Source organism: Capra hircus, chromosome 9 (assembly GCF_001704415.2).
Source record: "Capra hircus breed San Clemente chromosome 9, ASM170441v1, whole genome shotgun sequence".
In the NCBI taxonomy this organism is placed as follows: Eukaryota; Metazoa; Chordata; class Mammalia; order Artiodactyla; family Bovidae; genus Capra; species Capra hircus.
The window spans coordinates 88043520-88066491 of record NC_030816.1 but is presented as its reverse complement, the minus strand read 5'-3'; the positions used below and the strand labels follow the sequence as shown (position 1 = coordinate 88066491).

General features: G+C 46.3%; 2 protein-coding genes across 4 annotated transcripts in view; one reads left to right on the top strand and one right to left on the bottom strand.

The window, feature by feature from the left end:
* PDE10A (phosphodiesterase 10A) overlaps positions 1 to 22972 on the top strand; it is a 777492-nt gene that overhangs the window by 444348 nt on the left and 310172 nt on the right. The gene's annotated exons all lie outside the window — the stretch shown is intronic.
* LOC108636750 (NKG2D ligand 1-like) overlaps positions 14164 to 22972 on the bottom strand; it is a 30759-nt gene continuing 21950 nt past the window's right edge. Inside the window, exons 2-5 of the mRNA XM_018053456.1 lie at positions 16813 to 17076; positions 16302 to 16583; positions 15536 to 15668; positions 14164 to 14684 (exon numbers count right to left, since the gene is read on the bottom strand). Of these exons, the coding sequence (XP_017908945.1) occupies positions 15553 to 15668; positions 16302 to 16583; positions 16813 to 17076 (662 nt within the window). The 3' untranslated portion in view covers positions 14164 to 14684; positions 15536 to 15552. The remainder of the gene's footprint in view (positions 14685 to 15535; positions 15669 to 16301; positions 16584 to 16812; positions 17077 to 22972) is intronic.

Here is a 22972-nt window from a genome sequence, read left to right as displayed (position 1 = left end):
ATCCCTGGGATTCTCCAGGCAAGAATACTGGAGTGGGTTGCCATTTCCTTCTCCAACGGATGAAAGTGAAAAGTGAAAGGGAAGTCGCTCAGTTGTGTCTGACTCTTAGCGACCCCATGGACTGCAGCCTACCAGGCTCCTCCATCCATGGGATTTTCTAGGCAAGAGTACTGGAGTGGGGTGATATCGCCTTCTCTGCCAGGCCTCCCTATCCATCACCAACTCCCAGAGTTTATTCCAACTCATGTCCATTGAGTCGGTGATGCCATTCAACCATCTCATCCTCTGTCATCCCCTTCTCCTCCTGCCTTCAATCTTTCCCAGCATCAGGGTCTTTTCCAATGAGTCAGTTCTTTGCATCAGGTGGACAAATTATTGGAGTTGTCAAAATACTGAACTCAATACGCCAGCAAATTCAGGAAACTCAGCCATGGCCACAGGACTGGAAAAGGTCAGTTTTCATTCCAATCCCAAAGAAAGGCAATGCTAAAGAATGTTCAAACTATCACACCATTGCACTCATTCCACACGCTAGCAAAGTAATGCTCAAAATTCTCCAAGCCAGGCTTCAGTGGTACGTGAACTGTGAACTCCCAGATGTTCAAACTGGATTTAGAAAAGGCAGAGGAACCAGAGATTAAATTGCCAACATCTGCTGGATTATAGAAAAATGAAGAAAATTCCAGAAAAACATCTACTTGTGCTTCATTGACCATGCCAAAGCCTTTGACTGTGTGGATCACAACAAACTATGGAAAATTTTTAAACAGATGGGAATACCAGACCACTTGACCTGCCTCCTGAGAAATCTGTACGTAGGTCAAGAAGAAACAGTTAGAACCAGACATGGAACAATTGACTGGTTCCAGATTGGGAAAGGAGTTAGTCAAGGATGTATATTGTCACTCTGCTTATTTAACTTATATGCAGAGTACATCATGCAAAATACTGGGCTCAGTGAAGCACAAGCTGGAATCAAGATTGCCAGGAGAAATAACAATAACCTCAGATATGCAGATGACACCACCCTTATGGCAGAAAGTGAAGAACTAAAAAGCCTCTTGATGAAAGTGAAAGAGGAGAGTGAAAAAGCTGTCTTAAAACTAAGCATTCAGAAAATGAAGATCATGGCATCTTGTCCCATCACTTCATGGCAAATAGATGGGGAAGCAATGGAAACAATATCAGGCTTTATTTTTCTGGGCTCCAAAATCACTGCAGATGGTGATTGTAGCCATGAAGTTAAAAGACTCTTGCTCCTTGAAGCAAGAGTCTTGAAGAAAAGCTCCTTGAAGAAAAGCTATAACCAACTTAGACAGTATATTAAAACGCAGAGACATTACTTTGCCAACAAAGGTCCATCTAGTCAAAGCTATGGTTTTTCTAGTAGTCATGTATGGATGTAAGAGTTCAACCATGAAGAAAGCTGAATGTGGAAGAATTGATGCTTTTGAACTGTGGTGTTGGAGAAGACTCTTGAGAGTCCCTTGGACTGCAAGGAGATCAAACCACTCAATCCTGAAGGAAATCTGTCCTGAATATTCATTGGAAGGACTGATAGTGAAGCTGAACCTCCAGTACTTTGTCCACCTGATTCAAAGAACTGATTCATTGGAAAAGACCCTGATGCTGGGAAAGATTGAAGGCAGGAGGAAAAAGGGATGACAAAGGATGAGATGATCGGATGGCTTCACCGACTCAGTAGACATGAGTTTGAGCAAGCTCTGGGAGTTGATGATGGACAGGGAAGCCTGGCATGCTGCAGTTCATGGGGTCGCAAAGAGTCAGACGTGACTGAGCGACTGAACTGAACTGAACCAGCAAGTAAACAAAAACAACCGCTCTACCTTGTGTGCCAATTGTGTGCCTTTTGTATCAATTTGGGAGGGGTGGGAATTGTGGGGAGGGTATGACTGGAGTCCAATCAAAGGGATTTCAGAAGCTTTCAGACATGATAAAAAGTGTCTGGCTACGGATAGCTAAATTACAACACCGTCTTTTGGGTATCTCTAGGATCTAGAATCTAACCTCAAGAACAGGGAGCAAAAGAACAAAGATGTGTGACAAAGGATTATTCATATTTTCTGAGAGTGAGAGGCTTTCCTTGTTAAGAATTTCAGTTGTTAAGATGAAGGGCGAAGCTACCAGGTGCTTCACTGACGTTTCCTCTGTCCTGTTTGGCTATTTACTACAACCTCTTATTTGTTCATTACTAATTTTTATAGAAAGATTTGTATTTTGCCACATCATAATAGATGTTTGACTAAAGAGGAAGTCAGGGATTGTTAATTTGTGCCAAGACCTAAGTTCAAAGCAATATTCATTTTGACTGGCAGGTACATGGATTTTGTGCCAAGCATCATGTTTAATGAAGCAGATAATCGAAACAGAAAGCACTGATTGATTGTACCACATGAAATCACTGAGCCAGCACTGTTTAGTCTTGTAATTCAAGCAGATTTGTGTGTGACTTTTAAAAAATCAGAATATCATTGCTACCACCTGGCTTTTCATTTATACTTTAGATGCATGAGTAAAAGGAAAAATTCTTAGAAGAGACTAAAGTAGAATTTTTTAAAAGATAACATGTCTGATGTTTACAAAATTTTTGGCTCTAAACAACTGCGTGTGATGAATTGACAATGAATTTGAGGAAATAATTAAATGGTGAACCAGAGTCTGAAAACTTTTGGGAAAATAGCCACATAAAGTGGTAAAACTCAGGAAACTCCAAATTTAGCTCTCTGGCACTGAGCTGCACCCAGTTACCATTTCCTACAACCTTGTCATTGCTTTGGGTTAAGTTCAGCTGTGAGACATGGGAAGAGGCAAGGGACAGCTAATTCAGGAAGATGCGTTAGGGGCAGAAAGGACAGGAGCACCTCGTCTAAAGTGTCATGCGAGATGTACGGTGTGCTGTGACCAGTCGCGTCTGACTCTTTCGACCCCGTGGACTGTAGCCCACCAGGCTCCTCTGTCCAGGGGATTCTCCAGGCAAGAATACTGGAGTGGGTTGCCCTTTCCTTCTCTGGGGTCATGCTAGATACTGGAGAAGCAAGAAACAAGTAAGAGGAGGGAGAAAGGTGGGGGGAATAGAAAATAAAGCAGAAGAGAGACGGATTTCTGATATTCATCACTTGATTTGCTTTTGGAAATTAGTCATTTACAGCAATGCCATTTGTCTCTGATGTCTGTGCCCAATCAGTATCAAAAGATAAAAAACTAAGGCAGAGGAGAGTAAAAATCCACAACCACCAAGGAATCAGAGGAAGTCTTTAAAACTGTAATGACTTTTTTCTAAAAGACTGGACATTTTGATTGCAAAATTAAAAGAATCTTACTTTTAAACCTAGTGTAAGCAATAGAGAAATACATAATGAACTGAGTATATTAAATAATGAACAACTTAGTATATATTCCTACAAGTGTTTCAATATATGTAATATGGGTGGTATTTGTATGTCAATTTTAATGGAGTATTAATACACTGTAACAGGATTATACCTACATTCTCTTCTGAATCTTTTATCCACTTGCCATTACATTTTTCAGCCTCTTTGCACGTCAAAATTTAGAAACAACTATTCAAGAACATTCCGATTCCCTATTTTCCTTATTAAATGTATTAGCCAAGATTGAGATGGTTTCTTCCTCAAATATTCTCTGTCAAAACATTTCTGATAATGAAGAAAAGAGTGAAATTCATGTAGTTGAACCAGGGAAAGATCAAGTTTTTTGTTTTTTTCTAACATCTCAATAAAGTGAGGAAAATTTTGAAAGTGATGGGAATACCAGACCACCTGATCTGCCTCTTGAGAAACACGTATGCAGGTCAGGAAGCAACACTTAGAATTGGACCTGGAACAACAGACTGGTTCCAAATAGGAAAAGGAGTCTGTCAAGGCTGTATATTGTCACCCTGCTTATTTAACTTCTATGCAGAGTACATCATGAGAAATGCTGGGCTGGAGGAAGCACAAGCTGGAATCAAGATTGCCAGAAGAAATCTCAATCACCTCAGATATGCAGATGACACCACCCTTATGGCAGAAAGAGAAGAAGAACTAAAGGGCCTCTTGATGAAAGTGAAAGGGGAGAGTGGAAAAAGTTGGCTTAAAGCTCAACATTCAGAAAACTAAGATCATGTCATCCGGTCCCATCACTTCATGGCAAATAGATGGGGAAACACTGTCAGACTTTATTTTTCTGGGCTCCAAAATCACTGCAGATGGTGATTGCAGCCATGAAATTCAAAGACGCTTACTCCTTGGAAGGAAAGTTATGACCAACCGAGACAGTATATTGAAAAGCAGAAACATTGCTTTGTCAACAAAGGTCCGTCTAGTCAAAGATATGGTTTTTCCAGTGGTCGTGAATGGATGTGAGAGTTGGACTGTGAAGAAAGCTGAGTGCCAAAGAATTGATGCTTTTGAACTGTGGTGTTGGAGAAGACTCTTGAGAGTCCCTTGGACTGCAAGGAGATCCAACCAGTCCATCCTAAAGGAGATCAGTCCTGGGTGTTCATTGGAAGGACTGATGTTGAAGCTGAAACTCCAATACTTTGGCCACCTGATATAAAGAGGTTACTCATTTGAAAAGACCTTGATGCTGGGAAAGATTGAAGGCAGGAGGAGAAGGGGACGACAGAGGATGAGATGCTTAGATGGCATCACCGACTCAATGGACATGAGTTTGGGTGGACTCCAGGAGTTGGTGATGGACATGGAGGCCTGGCATGCTGCGGTTCATGGGGTCCCAAAGAGTCGGACACAACTGAGCGACTGGACTGAACTGAGGACATTCTGCTAAGTGAAATAAGACAGTCACAAAAAGACAAATACTGTGTTATTCCACATATACAAGATTCTTAGAGTAGACAAAATACTAGGACAGAAAGCAGAATGGTGGTTTTCATGGGTCAAGGAGAAGGTGAAATGGGGAGTTAATGTTTGATGGGTACAGAGTTACAGTTTTGCAGTGATAAGGTCTATGGAGGAAGATGGTGGTGATGAATACAAAACAATGTGAAAGCATTTAATATCACTGGACTGTACACTTTAAAATATTTAATAGCTAAGATGGGATTTCCCTGTTGGTACAGTGAGTAAGAATCCACCTGCAAATGCAGGGGACATGGGTTCGGTCCCCGGTCCAGGAAGATTCCATGTGATGTGGAGGAACTAAGCCCATGCACCACAACTATTGAGGCTGCATGCCACAACTGCTGAAGCTGGCATGCTTTAGAGCCCTCACATGGCAACTACTGAAGCCTGTGTGCCTAAAGCCTGTTCTTCACAACAAAAGAAGCCACTTCAATGAGAAGCCCGTAGCCCGCGCACTGCAACAAATGTTCACCACATCTAGAGAAAGCCGGTGTGCAGCAACCAAGACCCAGTATAGCCAAAAATAAATTAATTCATTAACTTAAAAAATTAGCTAAGATGGTAGATTCTGCTATGTGTATTTTATCACACACACAAAACAGTTAAGGGGGCACAATTCTGGCTCATCACTGGTCCTACTTTCCTGGCAGCAGGCCTCAACCCTGATCCTTCCTGCACCTGATTTCTGCTCTGAGTCACTGGTTTACAGCAGGAGCAGCCGCAGAGAGAGGCCATACCCAGGCAATGATGATGTGGGTGTCTGCCACTGGGCTGGTAGGGTAGGGAAGGGTGGGGGCAGCTCTAAGTGCCAACAACGAGGATCTGAAAACGTGGACCTGGGACATTGCCTAAAGCTGGAAGACCCCTCATCCTGGTGTGGGTTGCCCAATAGGTCGCCCTGCTCTCCAGAGCCTGAGAAAGGGTAGAAGCTTGTGTGCTGACACTTCACCAGAACTCCCCAGAACTTTTGGCAGGGACTGGAATTAACTCTGATGGAATGGAAGAGATGGCACAAGCCAGTGAACAGAAAGGTGATGGGCAAACAAAAGAAGCAACCCTCTCCACAGAGAGGTGAAGAGTCCAACTCTGGGCTGAAAACCTGTGTGACCTTTCTGGCCAGCCTCACATGGAGAGCTGCCCTCCTCACCCCAGACTGCTGACAGCTGGGCACTGCAGTCTCTCTCAGGGCCCGGACCTGAGAGATGTTCACACTCCTCACACTTTCTTCCTTCCTAGTCTTGTTTTCTGAGGCCCTGGGCCAAGGTTCTCTTGTGGTACCTCTGCTAAGGCCTCCATAAGAGAAGAGAATGGAGAAAGCTTGAAGACCCCTGTCCCCACTCGGACTCAGGCCCAGGTCTCTACACTGAGTTCTTCCCCTACCCCCACCTCAGGGTCCATAAAGCTGCTGGAGCCTTTTGCTCTGGGCTCTCTGATCAGGGAGGCGGGCTCTACGCAGGCCATCCCATTGCAGAAAGTGAATAAGAGCTGCACTTCCTCTGGGTTCAGACTCTGGCCTGTGTTCTCACAGTAAGGGTGTTAACTTAGGTGTCTCTCAGCTCAGCTGAGCTCCTAACAAGGAGTGGTGGGGTGTGGTGACGGATCAGGAAAGCCTGGGGACTGAGCTAATCTTGATCAGATCCATGTTGCCTCAGCTTTGACAGGAGGAAACGTCAAGTAAGATGGTGTGAGTCACTGTGGATTGCCTCAGCTTCAAGACAACAGGAAGTAACACGCAGCCTGGTATGAGCCACATGTGTCTCAATAGCTGAGGGTCTTGCCTTGCAGTCACTGCTCTCTCCCTCACCTGCTGGGAGCCAGCGTGAGGAACTCCGCCCATGGCAAAGGTCATGAAGAAGGAGGCTTGGCATACGCAAAGGCGTGATCAAGCCTCAGGAAACCCCCTGTTCCCAAGCATCTACCCCCCAAACCAGAGTCTATCTACTTTACTGTTTCATGCTCTCGCCTACACCTCTGACTTTATGGGGGGCTGTTCGCCACCGGTTCTCTCGGAGAAGGAGTAAACGTGCAGCTCCAAGGCAATAAAAATTCCTGGGCATGACCAGAGTGTTTCAACTTACGGACTCCTCTGAAGGTTCTCTAGCCTGCCTGTACAGGTTCGTCCAGCCACATGTGATTGTTTACAGCACTCCAACTGTGAGAGGCACAAGATGTTTTGGACTTACTAAAGGCAGATTCCTTTGGGAAGTTAGAAATTATTAGTATAGTGGGTTGGTTAGGAATTATATTGGTGAAGGGTTTTTCATTTGTTGTGCCAATAATTGCTGCTAATTCCCTGCCCTGGGTGTGACAAGGGTGTCTCAGGTCAAACCTCTCTGCTGGCAGACTAGCTTGTGTGACAGGATTATCCATACTGCTGCCACTACTCCTGGGACATTGCCTAAAGCTGGAAGACCCCTCATCCTGGTGTGGGTTGCCCAATAGGTCACCCTGCTCTCCAGAGCCTGAGAAAGGGTAGAAGCTTGTGTACTGACACTTTACCAGAACTTTGCCACATGATTGTTAACTACCTCTCAACCATAAATAGCACAGAGAGTTTTGGAGTATTTTGAGAGTCTTAATTAGCATAGGGCTTTTCTCATTGTTGAGTCAATGATTGCTGCTAGGCCTCCATATCCTTAGGCACCTGGGAATATATTAATCAATGTATTTGGAATATAGAAAAGGAAATATAGTAGTTTTTTGATGTTAGCAATACTAGACTTTTTGAGTTAATGAATTTTCTCTTTTGTAATAGAGCACTGTACTTTGTTATAAATCACTGTGTCCTTGCTATGGAAAAATGTAACTTTATCACTACCTTAAGACTAAATAGATCTTAAGGGGAACATTGGTGAAGGGTTTTCATTTGTTGGGCTGATGTTTGCTGCTAAATCTCCATATTCCCTGCCTTTATAATAAATATAACTAGCATATAGGAGAAATAAGTATTAACCTTTAAGATTGATCATGTTAACCTTGGGTTAAATAAATTTCTTTCTTGATTGTAACTCACTACACCCTCACCCTATAGGAATGCAACTTTATTTGGAGAGTAGTGCCTGGTTTAAGAAAAACACCCTTGGAAAAAATAAGTTTTTTGGTTATCAGAAAGAAAGGGTCGTAAATGTCAGCAGGCCTCATGGCCAGAAGATAATGTAAAACCCCTAAGACCTTTCTTTATGTAAAGCACCTGATTTTGATAAAGGTCAGGACTGCTGACCCCCGCGTGACTCTGTATTCATCCCTATGTGTAACAAAAGGTATATGAGCAAACCTAAAAAATAAATGGGATCAGTTCTCAGAAAGACTGATTCCCCCATGTCGTTTCTTTCTTGCTCCCCATTTTTCTGGCTGAATAATGTGGGTACTCACCAAGCCTGCTAATTTTGCCTGGGCTTCTAAGATTGGACCGGGGAGGCCTCAGTGCCTCCTCTCCTTCGGGAGAATGGAAAGACGCCCGTGGCCTATGTAGGTGGTGATTGGTATTCCAAGTAAACCAAGTTATTCAGCCTCTTTTTCCTCACTAATATTTCCTACTACACTATCCGTTTCTAATCTCGCTCTCCATCTGTAATTAAATAAGTTTTTTCCTAGGACGCCTACTCCGTCCCCACCTTTGAATTACCCTGGATCCACCGGGGCTGGACCCCGGCATTCACCCTTACCCTAGACCAAGAGGAGTCCACTTCCTCTTGTTCCTCCTGGTCCACTTCCTCTTGGTCCAAGCCTATGACAGAAGGCGCCATAAGCCAGGCTGCCATCGGGCTGTCATAGCTGCTCCACTGGGCTCACCCAGAGTTTCCGGGGTGTCCAGAGAGATTTCTCCCTGAACTATCCCCAACTTCACTCTCTCTCTGCGGTGACTCCACTTCCTACTGTACTAAGTGTCATGTTGTCTTACAGAGGTGAAAAGTACGGAGGTGAAACAAAACTCAACCCACAGTCAGAGCTGCCCACCCCTCCCCTCATGACTCCTTTCCAACTGGTGAGCTGGGTGAGTGGGCAGCCTCACTTCACCTCAGTTTCTCCCTCAGTCACTCAGGGAAAGAAGCAGGACCACTCTAACCAAGGAGTGAGGAAAAAGTGAGGTCACATTTGCCAAGCCCTGGGTGCCCAAGAGCGGGCTTCCCTGATAGCTCAGTTGGTAGAGAATCTGCCTGCAATGCAGGAGATCCCGGTTCAATTCCTGGGTCGGGATGATCCACTGGAGAAGAGATAGGCTACCCACTCCAGTATTCTCAGGCTTCCCTTGTGGCTCAGCTGGTGAAGAATCTGCCTGCAATGCAGGAGACCTGGGTTCAATCCCTGGGCTGCCAAGATCCAGGAGAAGGGAAAGACTACCCACTCCAGTATTCTGGCCTGGAGAATTCCATGGACTGTATAGACCACGGGGTTGCAAAGAGTCAGACACGACTTTCGGTTTCACTTGGTGCCCAAGAGATGCTCAACAAATATCAGCTCTCCTCATTGACTGAAGAAGCTTCAGTTATTTTTAAACTCTCCAGGATCCCCCAGAGAGAAGCCCTCTACTCCCTTCTGACTAGAGAACCCCAAATCTCTCCCTTTGCAGAAATGCTGACTTCCTTTTCTTAAGCAATTTTTTTCTTTATTCACCTCGGCCCTTTTTCTTCTCGATGGACTCAAAATACTTTATTATAAACATCATATTTACAAACACTAGATATGCACATGGTAACACGATGCACTGTTTGTGCTAATAGTAGCTTATATTTTATTTTATTTTTAATTTAAAAATGTTACTGAAGTATAGTTGATTTATAATCTTGTCAATTTCAGGTATGCAGCAAAGGGATTCAGTTATATATTATACATACATATATGTACCATATAGATTATTACAAAATATCAGGCATAGTTCCCTGTGCTATATAGTAAGCCCTTGTTGTTTATCTATTTTATATATAGTAGTGTGTATATGTAGTAGCTTATATTTTAAATGCAAACTCGGAGCTCCACATAAAGGAGACAAGGAAATTATTTTTCTTTTTTTGGTTGCGCCTTGTGGTTTGTGGGATCTCAGATACCTAACCACAGTTTGAACCCAAGCCATGGCAGGGAAAGCCTGGGATCCTAACTACTAGGTCAGCTGGAAACTCTGGAAATATATATATATATATATATATATATATATATATATATATATATATACTTTTTAGCTAGACTCAGATTTAATAAATTAATAAATTATTTACTCAAAAAAAGAATAAGTTGGTGACAAATTCACACTCAAGTAGTTTTGACTGTTGAGGGAAGTAAGTAGCCTATCATTTGAAACCTTAGCAGCAAACATAGCATACACATAGGTTACACACATTTTGCTATTTGTTAAATATATAGGCATATAGATAAATATGTTTACATCCTTCAGTAGGCTGTAAAAGCACAAAACTAGAGATCAAATCTTTCCTATATTCAACTTATTTGACCTGAAAGTAATATACTTTCCATCTTTCAACATATATTCTAATTTCTTACCTTGCCTTAGAAAGTAAATTTACACAGTTCAACCTGTATTATTTCCATGCTAAATACTAGTTGCATGCATTTATTAAACAGGAGCATCCTTATGAGGGGATTTATGAATTTGTTCTGGGACAGAAAATGAGAACCAGACAGTGATTTCATCACCTTAAACTGAATTCCTTAGCATCCCCTCATGATAACATATGGCAAATCTTTAACCATAAAGTACATTCTGGGCCTTGTGTAGTTCAAGGTGCTAGGACAAAATCATACCATTCTCACTACCTTTGAAAATAAACAGACTTCTTATACTTACCTTAGATCTTGTTTGAACATCCCATTCAATTTATTGGAATTTTTAAAAATGCTGCATTACAAATGTAATACCGAATGAAGAAAACAAGTTAAATCTTATTGAAAGCAATTATCAGACTAATAGCATCAGTGAAAAACCAAAATGGCACTTTTAGTCAAGGCATGAAATACACATAAAATCTAGCTATTTTTCTGTTATTCTTTGAGCATCTTCAAGTTGAAAAATAAAAGTTTACTCACTGAGTACTTTTGACACTGAAAATAAGAGAAAGATTAATACCACAGTTTTAACCACTGGGACACAAGAATCATTAAATGATAGGATTGAGGACTTCTCTGGTGGCACAGTGGTTAAAATCCACCTGCCAATGCAGGGGACACGGGTTTGAACCATGGTCCAGGAAGATCTCACATGCAGTGGGGCAACTAAACCTGTATGCCACAACTACTGAAGCCCTGTCTCCTAGATCCCACGCTCTACAACAAGATAAATCACCACAGTGAGAAGCCAGCACACAGCTAGAGGGTAGCCACTGCTTCTCACAACTAAAGAAAGCTGGCACGCAACAATAACAATCCAGTGTAGCCATAAATAAATAAATAAAATGAAAATTTTTTAAGGAATAATTACCAGTGGAGCCCCAGGGCATTCCCTGTCTCATTCCTTTCAGTCGTGCAGTTTGTGTTCAGGTTGGCCACCCATCTGGGTGTTGCCTCTAGGATCGCCCTGTGCTGGGAACCAGCATCATACTCTGCAGTCAGGACCTGGCAGCCGTCCCATCTCTCTACTCATATCAACCATTGCGCCTGCTTTGTTCCTGACATGGTGCATCCCCACCTGGGATCTGCATGCGTTCAACCCCTGTTTCTGCTGGAAGCCCACTGGAGACACCTCCAAGCAGCATCCTGACCTTCAGCAAAAGCCCTCCTGTGTTACTGACCAGAGCTCCTGGACTCGATCAATAGAAGTTGGTAAAAGGCCAGACACTAATTCAGGGGAAGAAAAGCTTTATTGGGACTCTCATGAGGGAGCAAAAACAAGTAACATGTTCCCTTGCTGGCTCCAGAGGGTGGAGGAGCTGGTCCCACCTATGAGATGAGGGTGGGGGTGGGTCCTAGGTTCAGGCCAGGGGAGTGACCTGGGTGTTTGTTCCCCCTTGGTGGTGCTGTGTGCAGGGATCCTGACCAGCACCCTGCTTTTGCTCCCGGCTGCTCTGAAATCGCCTTCGGTTTTGGTCTATTTGTATCTTGTTGTTACTTTCCCAACTGCACATGCATGCAATTACTTTTAGCCCGTTACAATTTCTTTGTATTTTGATGCTTGATATGACTTTTGTCTAGGTACACTCACTGCAGCAAACTGTCCCAGCCTGTCTCGTTACCCACTGAGGGGTCTACACCCTTATTCTTAACAGTTAAGGGGCCAAAGCTTTCTTCTATCAAAACTTCTCCCTGCTGGACAGAGACCACTGAACTGAGCCTCCCCTCAAGGTGCAGAAGTCCCTCACAAGGACCTACATGGATCTGGGCCACCCTCCACTGGAACGGGCTATATTCCTTGAGCCACCAGGAGTGTTATTTCAAACTGGTAGATGCTACAGACACAAAGTCAATCAAAAGGTTAAAGAAACAAGGGCTAGAAAGGGAAGAACAACAATCGCCATTAAAGGGCCGAGAAAGGGAAGGACCCGGGTTAACTTTGGAAGGACTCTCTCTTTTTTTTAAGCTCTTGGCAGAGGCACAATCTCCCATGACAAAATTGTGAAGCCCCTCTACCTGTATATTTAAGGTGCATATTTACACCTTAATATAAGATGTAGTAATATAAGGTGTATATTTCCTTAATATTGATCTCAGAGAGACAGCAGTGAGTGGTGCTAAAGAAGGATCTTAGTTTCCTGCCCAGGAATTGAACCTGGGGAGCTTGGTATAAAATGAGGAGTTCTAGACACTAAACACCAGGGGCAAGATGCAAAGTTCCCTTGGCTCTTACCATCTTTGAAAACAAGAATGTTTCAAGGAGGCAAAAACTGTAAAAACAGATACCAAAGTTATTACTGGGGACATACAGAAATAGTTCATTTATTTAAGATGGAAGCAAGGTGGAAATATACACCCAGAGAGGAGTGCAGGAGTCCTGAATGAGCAGCACAAAGAAGCTAGGCTAGGGATTTAAAACACACATACAGGGCTTCCCTTGTAGCTCAGTCAGTAAAGAATCTGCCTGCAGTGCAGGAGACCCGGATTCGATCCCTGGGTTGTGAGGATCCCCTGGAGAAGAAAATGGCAACCCACTCCAGTATCCTTACCTGGAAAATCTCATGGATAGGAGTCTGCTGGGCTGCAACCATGGGGTTGCAAAGAGTCGGGCACGACTGAGCAACGAACACTTGCTTACTTACGTGTCTCTATCTTCCCTGGTGGCTCAGTTGGTAAAGAATTTGCCTGCACTGCAAGAGACCCGGGTTCGATTCCCAGGTCGGGAAGATCCCCTGGAGAAGAAAATGGCAACCCATTCCAGTACTCCCTTGCCTGGAAATTTCCGTGAACAGAGGAGCTGGCAGCTGACAGTCCATGGGATGCCAAAGAGTCGGACATGACTGTGTAACTAACCTTCTTTCACTTTCACTTCCATACATGCATCTATTCTTCCCCAGCTCCCCTCCCATCCCCACCCAGGCTGCCACGTAACATTGAGCAGAGCTCTATGTGCTATACAGTAGGTCCTTGCTGGTTATCCATTTTAAATAAATCAGTGCGTACATGTTGATCCCAGACTCCCTAACTATCCCTTCCCCCCATCCTTTCCCCCTGGCAACCATAAATTCATTCTCTAAGTCTGAGTCTCTTTCTGTTTTGTGAGTAAGAGCACTTGTATCACGACTTTTTGGATTCCACATATAAGGGACGTCAGAAGGTGCTTCTGCTTCCCTGTCTGACTTATGTTGTTCAATATGACAGTCTCCAGGTCCATCCACGTTGCTGCATATGGCATTATTTCATTCTTTCTGACGGCTGAGTAATACTGCCGTGTGTATATGTCCCACATCTTCTTTATCCATTCACCTGTGGGTGGACGTTTAGGTGGCTTCCAGGTCCCGGCTAGTGTGAGCAGCGCTGCCGTGAACACGGGGTGTCCTCTCAGACCCTGTTTCCTCAGAATCTCCAGGTGCACTGAATCCCATAAGACGGAGAAATGGTGAAACATCATGACCTCTCTTATGGGTTAGAAAACAAAAATCTTAAATATTTCAAGTTTTCTGGAGTCCTGAGATGCTGATTTAAATAGCACTAGCATCATAAACAGGCTTCCCCAGTGGCTCAGATCGTAAAGAATCCGCCTGTCAACGCAGGAGACGCGGTTCAATCCCTGAGTTGGAGAGGTCCGCTGGAGAAGGAAACAGCAACCCACTGCAGTGTTCTTGCCCATAGAATCCCATGGACAGAGGAGCCTAGCGGGCTAAAGTCCACCGATTCGCAAAGAGTTGGACACGACTGAGCGACTAACACTTTCCCTTTCAGCATAATAAACTATTAAGGGAAATAGTCATGAATAAAATTATCTTCTATTGAAAATAGGCTGAGGTGATTTCTCCAGACACAGAAAGAATCTCTGAGTCCTGTAATAGCAGATGGTATTTTTCTTGCAATATCATTTGCAAGAACGAGGTCACGAGGTGTAATCTAATTATCCACAAACTAGAATATGATGAAAAATGTTCTGTTTGTGGAGATTGCTTCAACTGCTTGAGCATTTCAGTGTAGAAATTCCATCACTTAGCACCAGGAGAAAGTGGAGAAAAACTGTTTCTGTTTTGTTTTTTAGAGATGCTGAGTAGGATTTCCCCAAATGTGATAAAGCCCATGAGGTGATGCATCTACTGTGACATCGTATCTGGAAAAGAGACTCAGGATTCATGGGGTCTGATCTCCTGGATCTAAAGTGAAGAGCAGGAGAAAGGCAGACAGAGTACCTGTCGCGCTTCCTGGGAGCACAGTCACCTGCAGAAACGAAAGAGCCTTGGTCCAGGGGGCTGAGGAACTCCTGTCACTTTCCTGGGGTGGCCCCTCCCCAGCCCCACCTCGGGCCCTGCCCTCACTGGCTCCTATATCCTCCACACCCACCCCAGGCGGCAGCTTCTTGTCACCTCCTCTTTCCTTCCTGCATCACAGAGTCACCCCAGGCCCTGACACCCCCTACTCAGGCTCAGGACTGGAGCCAGTGAGGAATCAATCTGCTCCCTTTACTCAGGTCCTGATCCTCCCCGAGGGGGGCCTAAAGGACCAGGGAGCAGGTCCCCGGAGGAGGGGCCTTGCTTCCTGACAGCCTTGGGGGGCTGCAGGGAAACCACCCTCCTTTGTGCCCCTCCAGCCTCTGAGGCAGCAGCACACACAGCTCTCAGGACCATGGTCCTTGACCCCCCATCTCTTCTTGGTCCCGCCTAGCTGGGCACCTCCACCCCAGCTCGGGCCCACCACCCCCAGGCACCTCTGCTCAAGGTAGGGTCCCTCAGTGATGGAGGCTCTGGGTCACCAGGAGGCTGCTGACAGGTAGGCCACAGGCTGAACAACAGTTGCTGCTGCTCCAGGAGCACAGGCCTGGCCTCAGCCCTTCCCCCAGTCTCTGCTGTGAGGCTCCTGCCTTGCCTGCTTGACCCAGGCCACTTCCTGAGAACAGGCCTTTGGAGTTGGGTCTGCAATTATTGCTCTTGGGTGATATGGGGTCTTATCCCCCTGCTCATTTCCAGGGTGAAGAGGTTCAGTGAGGGGCAGGGGTTGGCTGGGATTCACCTGCCCCGGCCTAACACCAGGCCCTGTGCCCCTGCCTTCCCTCTGAATTCTGCCCTCAGTACCTGCTCCTGGAAAGGACTCAGCCCAGGAAGACAGTTATGATAAAACTGGTGAGGAGCATGGGGAGGATCCAGGTGATGTGCTTGCTGGCTGTGGCCGAGGACTTCACTGTAGGGGGGCCCGTGGTTGGTGATGCTGCAAGGAGAATAAGGGTGAAGCCCTTGTCCAGACCCCAAACTCGGCAGATGCCGCCTCAGACCCCCTGACCCAGGCACCCCTACTATGCAGCCTGTTTGCACCCACACGTGGAGGGTGACAGGTCCTCAGGCGAGATGGGAGGGAGGGAGGAGCCCAGTCCCCATGGGACTCCTGACAGCTAATGGGGAAGCAAGATTTCCAACAGAGTCACTCAGGCCTGCTGTGACATCAGAGATGGTGACATCAGGATGGAGTCCTCAGGAGCTGACAGCAGAGGTGCTACTGACAGATTTCCAGAAGGAGGATTGGGGACATTTAAAAGAAGGTTCCGGAAAGAGGGAATAGTAAGAAGGAGACTGGAATCATAGAGATGCTCTCATGTTTAGGATCAGTGAGAATCCGTGTCCAACAGTACAAAGGCCTGTGCTGTGAGGAGAGACGCCAGGAGGTGGACGAGGAAGGAGGGTCACAGAGCATCCCCGGGCCATTGTTCTCCCAGGACAGCTCACCTCTAACGGATCATTTTCACACACACACACACACACACACACACACACACACACACACACAGAGGGGTGGGTCCATGTCACCATGAGAGAACTACCACTTTCTCCTACTCTTCTCACGTACCCGAGGTCTTCAGCATTTTCTCCCAGCACACCATAAAATCCCAAAGCCAGGCCCGACAGTTTCCCATGGAGACCTTCTTGAAGAAGTACGTCACACCTCTGTCATTCTCCCATTTCTCTCTCATCCGCCTCCCTTTAGAATGAACCATTGTCCAGAATCCATTCTTCGAATCAAAGAGGAGGCACAGTTGTCCATTGAAGCCAAACTCCCAGGATGCACTGGTGTGTCCATTGCCTTCACGCCAGCATGTCATCCTGGCCTGCAGGGTCAGAGGTCCTGACCCTACCGAGGAAAAGACAGAGCTCAGCCTCCGCACTTGACAGATTCTTTGCCCCACCTGGGTCCACCTCCCCTGGGCCCAGCTAATCTGGCCCTGGCCTCTCCTGCAACAGCTGCTCTTTCCACTAGACTACTAGGGAAGGACAATACCCCCTTTTTTTTTCAACCCGAAAACAGTTGATGCAGCTAAGCCCCCAGTCTACTCCTCCTGCATTTGGATTTTCCAACTCACCCCTGTCTGTGTGTTTCTCCGGTGTAACATCAGGCATTTGCCCCTTGAGCAAGTCTCCAGTGTCTTTGAGTGTGTCAGTCTGTGTTTCCCAGGTGCTCATATTTTTCACTTCCTCTCCCAGTGGACTAAGGTACTTGATCTTAGCTGTACCACAGTCATAGGAGAGAAAGACCTTTTGATCAATTTCTCCTTGAACCTCACACCATGGCTGATCATCTCTGGGCCGAGGATCAATGGTGAAATTATAGGAAAGAAAACGAGCATCTGTGAAGGCAAAACACAGTGAGGGTGAGGTTGGGGAAAAAAGACCCTGAGGCCCCTTCCCCCAGTTATGTGAGAGCGGAGTAAAGTGCAGGGCTGGGCTGACAGAGCAATGACACCCCACAACACACACCATACAGCCAGTGCCCGTCCTCTCCTTGTGGAGAAGGAGGAGTCCCCTGCCTGGCAAATTTCACACATCCTGGCTGTGTCCCCTTGTCCACCAGGTCCGTTCCCAGCATCATAACCTTTGCAGAGACGTGCCAGGCTGCTATGCAGGAAAAGCCTAGACGACAGAGGACTGTCAGAATCTAACCCCGTGTTCTGTGAGAGATGGGGAGGCTGTGGGGATGCCCCTGAGGAAGCAGGATCACAGGGAGAAGGGCAAAGAGGTGACGGGTGAACACAGAACCCAAGTCGGAGAAGGAAGAGTTAATAATTACGGGTCACAGGACTTAGTAAGGGTGGGGAGAAGCTGCTGATCTCCCATTAGGATGGGTTTTGGAAGCCTGGAGAAAGGCCTGGCCCACATGGCATGAAAGAAAAAATCCAGAACTTCCGAGGCATGTGGTAGAGGAGGGGATCAAAGGCTCAGGGAAGTGAATCTGCCGGGGCAGACACAGTATGAAAGGGCAGGAAAGGCCACCAGGCACCATGGGAAAGCCTGATGGAGTCTATGCAGCTAGAGAGGAAAGCGTGGATGGGAACCATCTCCAATAGCTCACGGTTGACTTTTGTGGAAATCAGGGATAGTGATAGGAGACTGTGTACTTGTGGGCTTCCGACTGGAACAGGGATGGAAAATGGGGAAAGATCAGATTCCAGTTGGAGTGTTGTATGTCAGGAGTAAAGTTGGTACAACAGTCAATGTGATTAGTGGAAGTCGCTCAATCATGCCTGACTCTTGTGACCCCCATGGACTATACATTCTCCAGGCCAGAATACTGCAGTGGGTAGCCTTTCCCTTCTCCAGAGGATCTTCCCAATTCAGGGATCGAACCGAGGTCTCCTGCATTGCAGGTGGATTCTTTACCAGCTGAGACACAAGGGAAGACCAAGGATACTGGAGTGAGTAGCCTACCCCTTCGCCAGCAGATCTTCCCGACCCAGGAATCAAACTGGGGTCTCCTGTGTTGCAGGTGGATTCTTTACCAACTGAGCTATCAGGGAAGCTGAAAGTGATTAGAGAGTCCCAATGCCAGCCAGGGCCTGACTGCTGAGAGCACAATGCTGGCTCAGAGCACAGGGTGATCTAGAGGCAGAGAGATGGTCAGTGAACCTGGATGCAAACTGCTTGATTGAGAGACAGAAACCAAGGACGGACAAACACAAGACTGGATGATCAGCAGGCTGAAAGCAGCCATCCCTCCCAAACATTCCTACCAAAATTTCCAGAACTGAGCTACTTCTCAGAAGGCATCACCAGAGAAAGAAGCCCCGTCCCAGTGAGGAGGGCCCTTTCATCACCACAGCAAGTGCAGAAGTCCTTCCATTCTCTCCCGATGAGCCACATGGTTATTTACTGGGGTAAGTCAGTCCAATGCTTTGGCCACCTGATGCGAAGAACTGACTCATTGCAAAAGACCCTGATGCTGGGAAGGCTTGAAGGCCAGAGGAGAAGCAGACGACACAGGATGAGATGGCTGGATGGCATCACCGACACGATGGACATGAGTTTGAGTAAGCTCTGGGAGTTGTTGAAGGACAGGGAAGCCTGGCAGGCTGCAGTCCATGGGCTCGCAAAGAGTTGGACACCACTGAGTGACTGAAGTGAGCTGGAACTACTCCCACATTCACATGGGACCCAGTGTGTTACTAACATCATGCACAGCACTGTAGCATGATCATGGCCCCCGTGCTGTGAAGTGATGCTCCGAGGACCAGGCAATTAATAGACACCTGTCCCAGGTCCTGCTAACAGTGCTTATCTCTGGGTCCACAGATCCACTCAGTGTCCATTGCACATGTCCTGGACTTCTGACATGAATGGACAGTCTGTGTTGTTAGTAAACTACCATGGGTGAGGGTACCATTGTCGTGAATTCCACATTCACTCTTCTGACCCTGACTCCCCATCCCCTGATAGTACGTGTAAACAACATCATCTCCTGGAGGAAATCATGGAAATGAGTACCAACCTACAGTCTCCCTAGGCCTGCAGAGCTCTGGTCCCCATCTTATCTCCACTGAATTACCACTGAGGTCCTAGGTTCCCTCTAATGGTACATATGAAACATTTCAGGCTTCACAGACCCTAAGTCTCTGCTGCAACTACTGTCTTGGCACAAAAGCAGTCACAACTGATGAATGATGAGTGTGGCTGGACCTGCTTTTTGGGCAGATGACCCAACAGAACCGGTGACGCCATAGCTATCTTTGTTTGGAAAGGTGCTACATGCTGTATGTGGCATTTTACTTGGAGGCTCACAACACAGACTCCTAGTGTCCTGAAGAAAGGATACACCACTTGCAGTGAGAAAGCCCATACCATTCAGTGTGGCTCCTGGTATGGTCCTGCGGCCTGGCAGAGATGAGGCCTCTGGTCATGGAATGTCAGAGTTGCCCAGCATGATCTGGGTTCACCAACTCCTAACCAGTAGTTCAGATAGGCCAGCCGTCATAGGATAGAAGTGATTATGTGGCTTGGCATAACCAGGGCCACAGGGAACAAATAAGATGTACCAGCAGGGGACCTAGGCCTGACAACAGAGTTGATACAGGGCCACTATGCCCTGATCACATCTGTGACTTCATGCAGTGTCCCCTATGGATCCTTGAACCAAGGAAGCCAGTCTACAGCAAGGGGGTGATTAGCCCATAACAGGCAGATCCACACTCCTATCACAGTCCCACCACCAGAAGCTACAAGGCAGGACGGGGTACGTTTCTGGTTCATAAACAGACAACTGAGGCAGCTCTTGGATGATTCTCTAGGGAATGGGTCACTCATTACTGGGGTCAGAAACCAGGACAGTGGACAAGTCTGGTTCTCAGTTGATTTATACATTATATTTGGCTCCTGCTGCTCCACAAATGCGGAAGCTCCTTTTGCACCCAGAGACAGATACCAAATTGCCTAAAGAGACCTTGAGATTTACTTTCTTCTGTAGAAGAAAAATCTGTCAACTCCTTCCTTAATCAATAACCATTATAGGCTGCTGCTGCTGCTGCTGCTAAGTCGCTTCAGTCATGTCCGACTCTGTGCGACCCCATAGATGGCAGCCCACCAGGCTCCCCCGTCCCTGGGATTATCCAGGCAAGAACACTGGAGTGGGTTGCCATTTCCTTCTCCAATGCATGCAAGTGAAAAGTGAAAGTGAAAGTGAAGCCGTTAGCGACCCCATGGACTGCAGCCTACCAGGCTCCTCCAGCCATGGGATTTTCCAGGCAAGAGTACTGGAGTGGGGTGCCACTGCTGATGGTGTCCCAAGTCCTAGACACTATGAATGTGGGAGCAAAGGGTAGGCATGGGGATGCCCAGCCTCACCCTCGAGCCCTGTGTCACACTCTGCGAAACCCTGTTCCCGTCCCTCCTAATTTAGGTCCTGGGGGCCAGGTCGGGGGGGTTTGCTGGGTGAGTTATCAGACAAAGGGATAAGATGCCAGTTGACAGAGGGCATGTTTAGCTGTTGGAGGCCCTGAGCTTCTTGGGACCGTGGAAAAATGGGTAATAAATGGTCTTGTAACCAAAAGGGCTCTAGGGTGCCTTAGTGGGAAAGACCCGCCCCCATGGTATCTGTCTGCCTCTTGTTTGTAGAAAAGTTTTAGTCAGCCAGGCCTCCTGTGAGTCTCAAAATGGTGGTTTAAGAGTTAAGAACATGTGAAGATGGAGAAAGGAATACACCTTAGGCTGGGAAACTGGTAACAATTTAGACTGTGACCAGCCTTATAGGAGTGTCATGAAACTGCCAGTTCCCTGAAAAATAACAAAGAGCTGACACAAGCCTCAAGTTGTTTCTACAGGAAGCAGACCCCCAGCACATAAAAAACTGCTGGCTGCAAGCACGCAGACCCCCAGACTGGTTGAAACCAGAAGCTTGGTGGTACTCAAACTTTCGCCTTGTGCCAACCAACCTGACTGTGCTCAAGACGCTGATGCACCCTGCAGCAGCCACCTCTGCCCCCTTTCTAGCCTGGAAACTTGGAGGCAGTCTGAGGACATTAGGCCACTATTTTCCCAGGGCTCCTGAGCAAACCAACTTGTCCTTTTCAACCACTTGTTACCTTCATAGGTGGTAGGATCTGGGTCATAACCAGCTTCAACTAGTAACAGCCTGAGCTGTCTGGGAGGAACTTTGACTCCAGGGAGGCGCTGATCAGTGGCTAGGCATTGAGCGCCTTCCTTAAGATATATATGTAATTAAAAAAAATAAAATAAATTGAATTCTTTAATTTTTTCAAGTGTTTTAAAAAATTCATTTTCTACTTAAGCCAGCCTTGAAGATAAACACAAAATCTGTTTACTTTTTTTTTCTTTTCCTACGCAACACAACTCAGGCATGAATTCTGTGCATAGTAAAAGGGATTATTTACTATTGACTTGACCCAAACCCACTTCTGGCACTGAAAAATACTAGGATCTGCCAAATTTCAGATGTTTCAGTAAATTCCTCTCCTACTTTTCCCAAAGTAAGAAGGCAGAACTCTTCTGTATTAAAAAAAAATTTTAAAGGCAACTTTCCATGAAAGAGTAGTTTCAGTTTCTATTGTATTTTTCTCTTTTTTTTTCCTTCTAGCTTTTAAGTTTTCTTCCTCCAACACTGCTTTTTCTTGTACAAGGCGAGAGCATTTTTTCATTTTTCTTTTCCTAAGACAAAGTATTTCATCTTATAGATAAATAATTCCCAAGACTATTGATACATATTAAAAAAAGAAAGAAAGAAATTTAAGGGTTTCCCTGGTGGCTCAGCAGGTAATGAATCCACCTGCAATGCAGGAGACGCCGGCTCAATTCCTGGGTCAGAAAGATCCCCTGGAAAAGGGAGAGGCTACCCACTCCAGTATTCTTGAGCTTCCCTGGTGCCTTAGATGGTAAAGAATCCACCTGCAATGTGGGAGATGTGGGTTCAATCCCTGGGTTGGGAAGATCCCCTAGAGACAGGAAAGGCTATCCACTCCAGTATTCAACCCTGGAGAATTCCATGGACTGTATAAGTCCATGGGGTTGCAAAGAGTCAGACAGCAGTGAGCAACTACTCATGGTACATTCAAGGATGAATCATCTACGTGGCTGTTAATCACACACCACAGCTCTCCATTTCTGGGCTGAGGATTAACAGCGAAGTTGTAGCAAAGAGAGCGAGCGCCTGTGAAGGAAAACGCAGGTGAGGACAGGTTTTGGAGAAGACCCATTACCTCCTCCCCTAACTTATGTGAGAGCAGAGGAAAGCTGCAGGGCTGGGTTGGTAGAGCAGGAAGGCCCCTCTGTCCCGCAACACCACCTATAGGCTGAGCAAGTGGAGAAACCACATAACATTATCTCTACTCTGCTCATAAGGCCCACACAGAACCCAAAGCTCTAGAAAGGAGAATTCATAATTGGGGTCACAGGATTTAGCAAGGCCAGTGAGATGCTGCTGATCTACTACTTTGATGGGTCTTGGGATCCTGGAGAAGGCCTGGCCCACACGGCATGAAAGAGAAAATCCAGAACTTCCGAGGCAGGTGGTGGAGGAGGCGATCAAAGGCTCAGAGAAGTGAATGTGCCAGGGTGGGCACAGTATGAGAGGGCAGGAAAGTGTGCAGTCCCCCAGGTTCTATGGAGCCCAGAGAGGAAAGAATGGATGAGAAGCATCTCCAACAGCTCCAGGGTGACTTTTCCTGAGGGTCAGGGACGCTGGTGGGATTGGTGTTCCTGTGCGCTTCCAGCAGGAGTGAGGACGGAGAAGGGGAAAGAGCT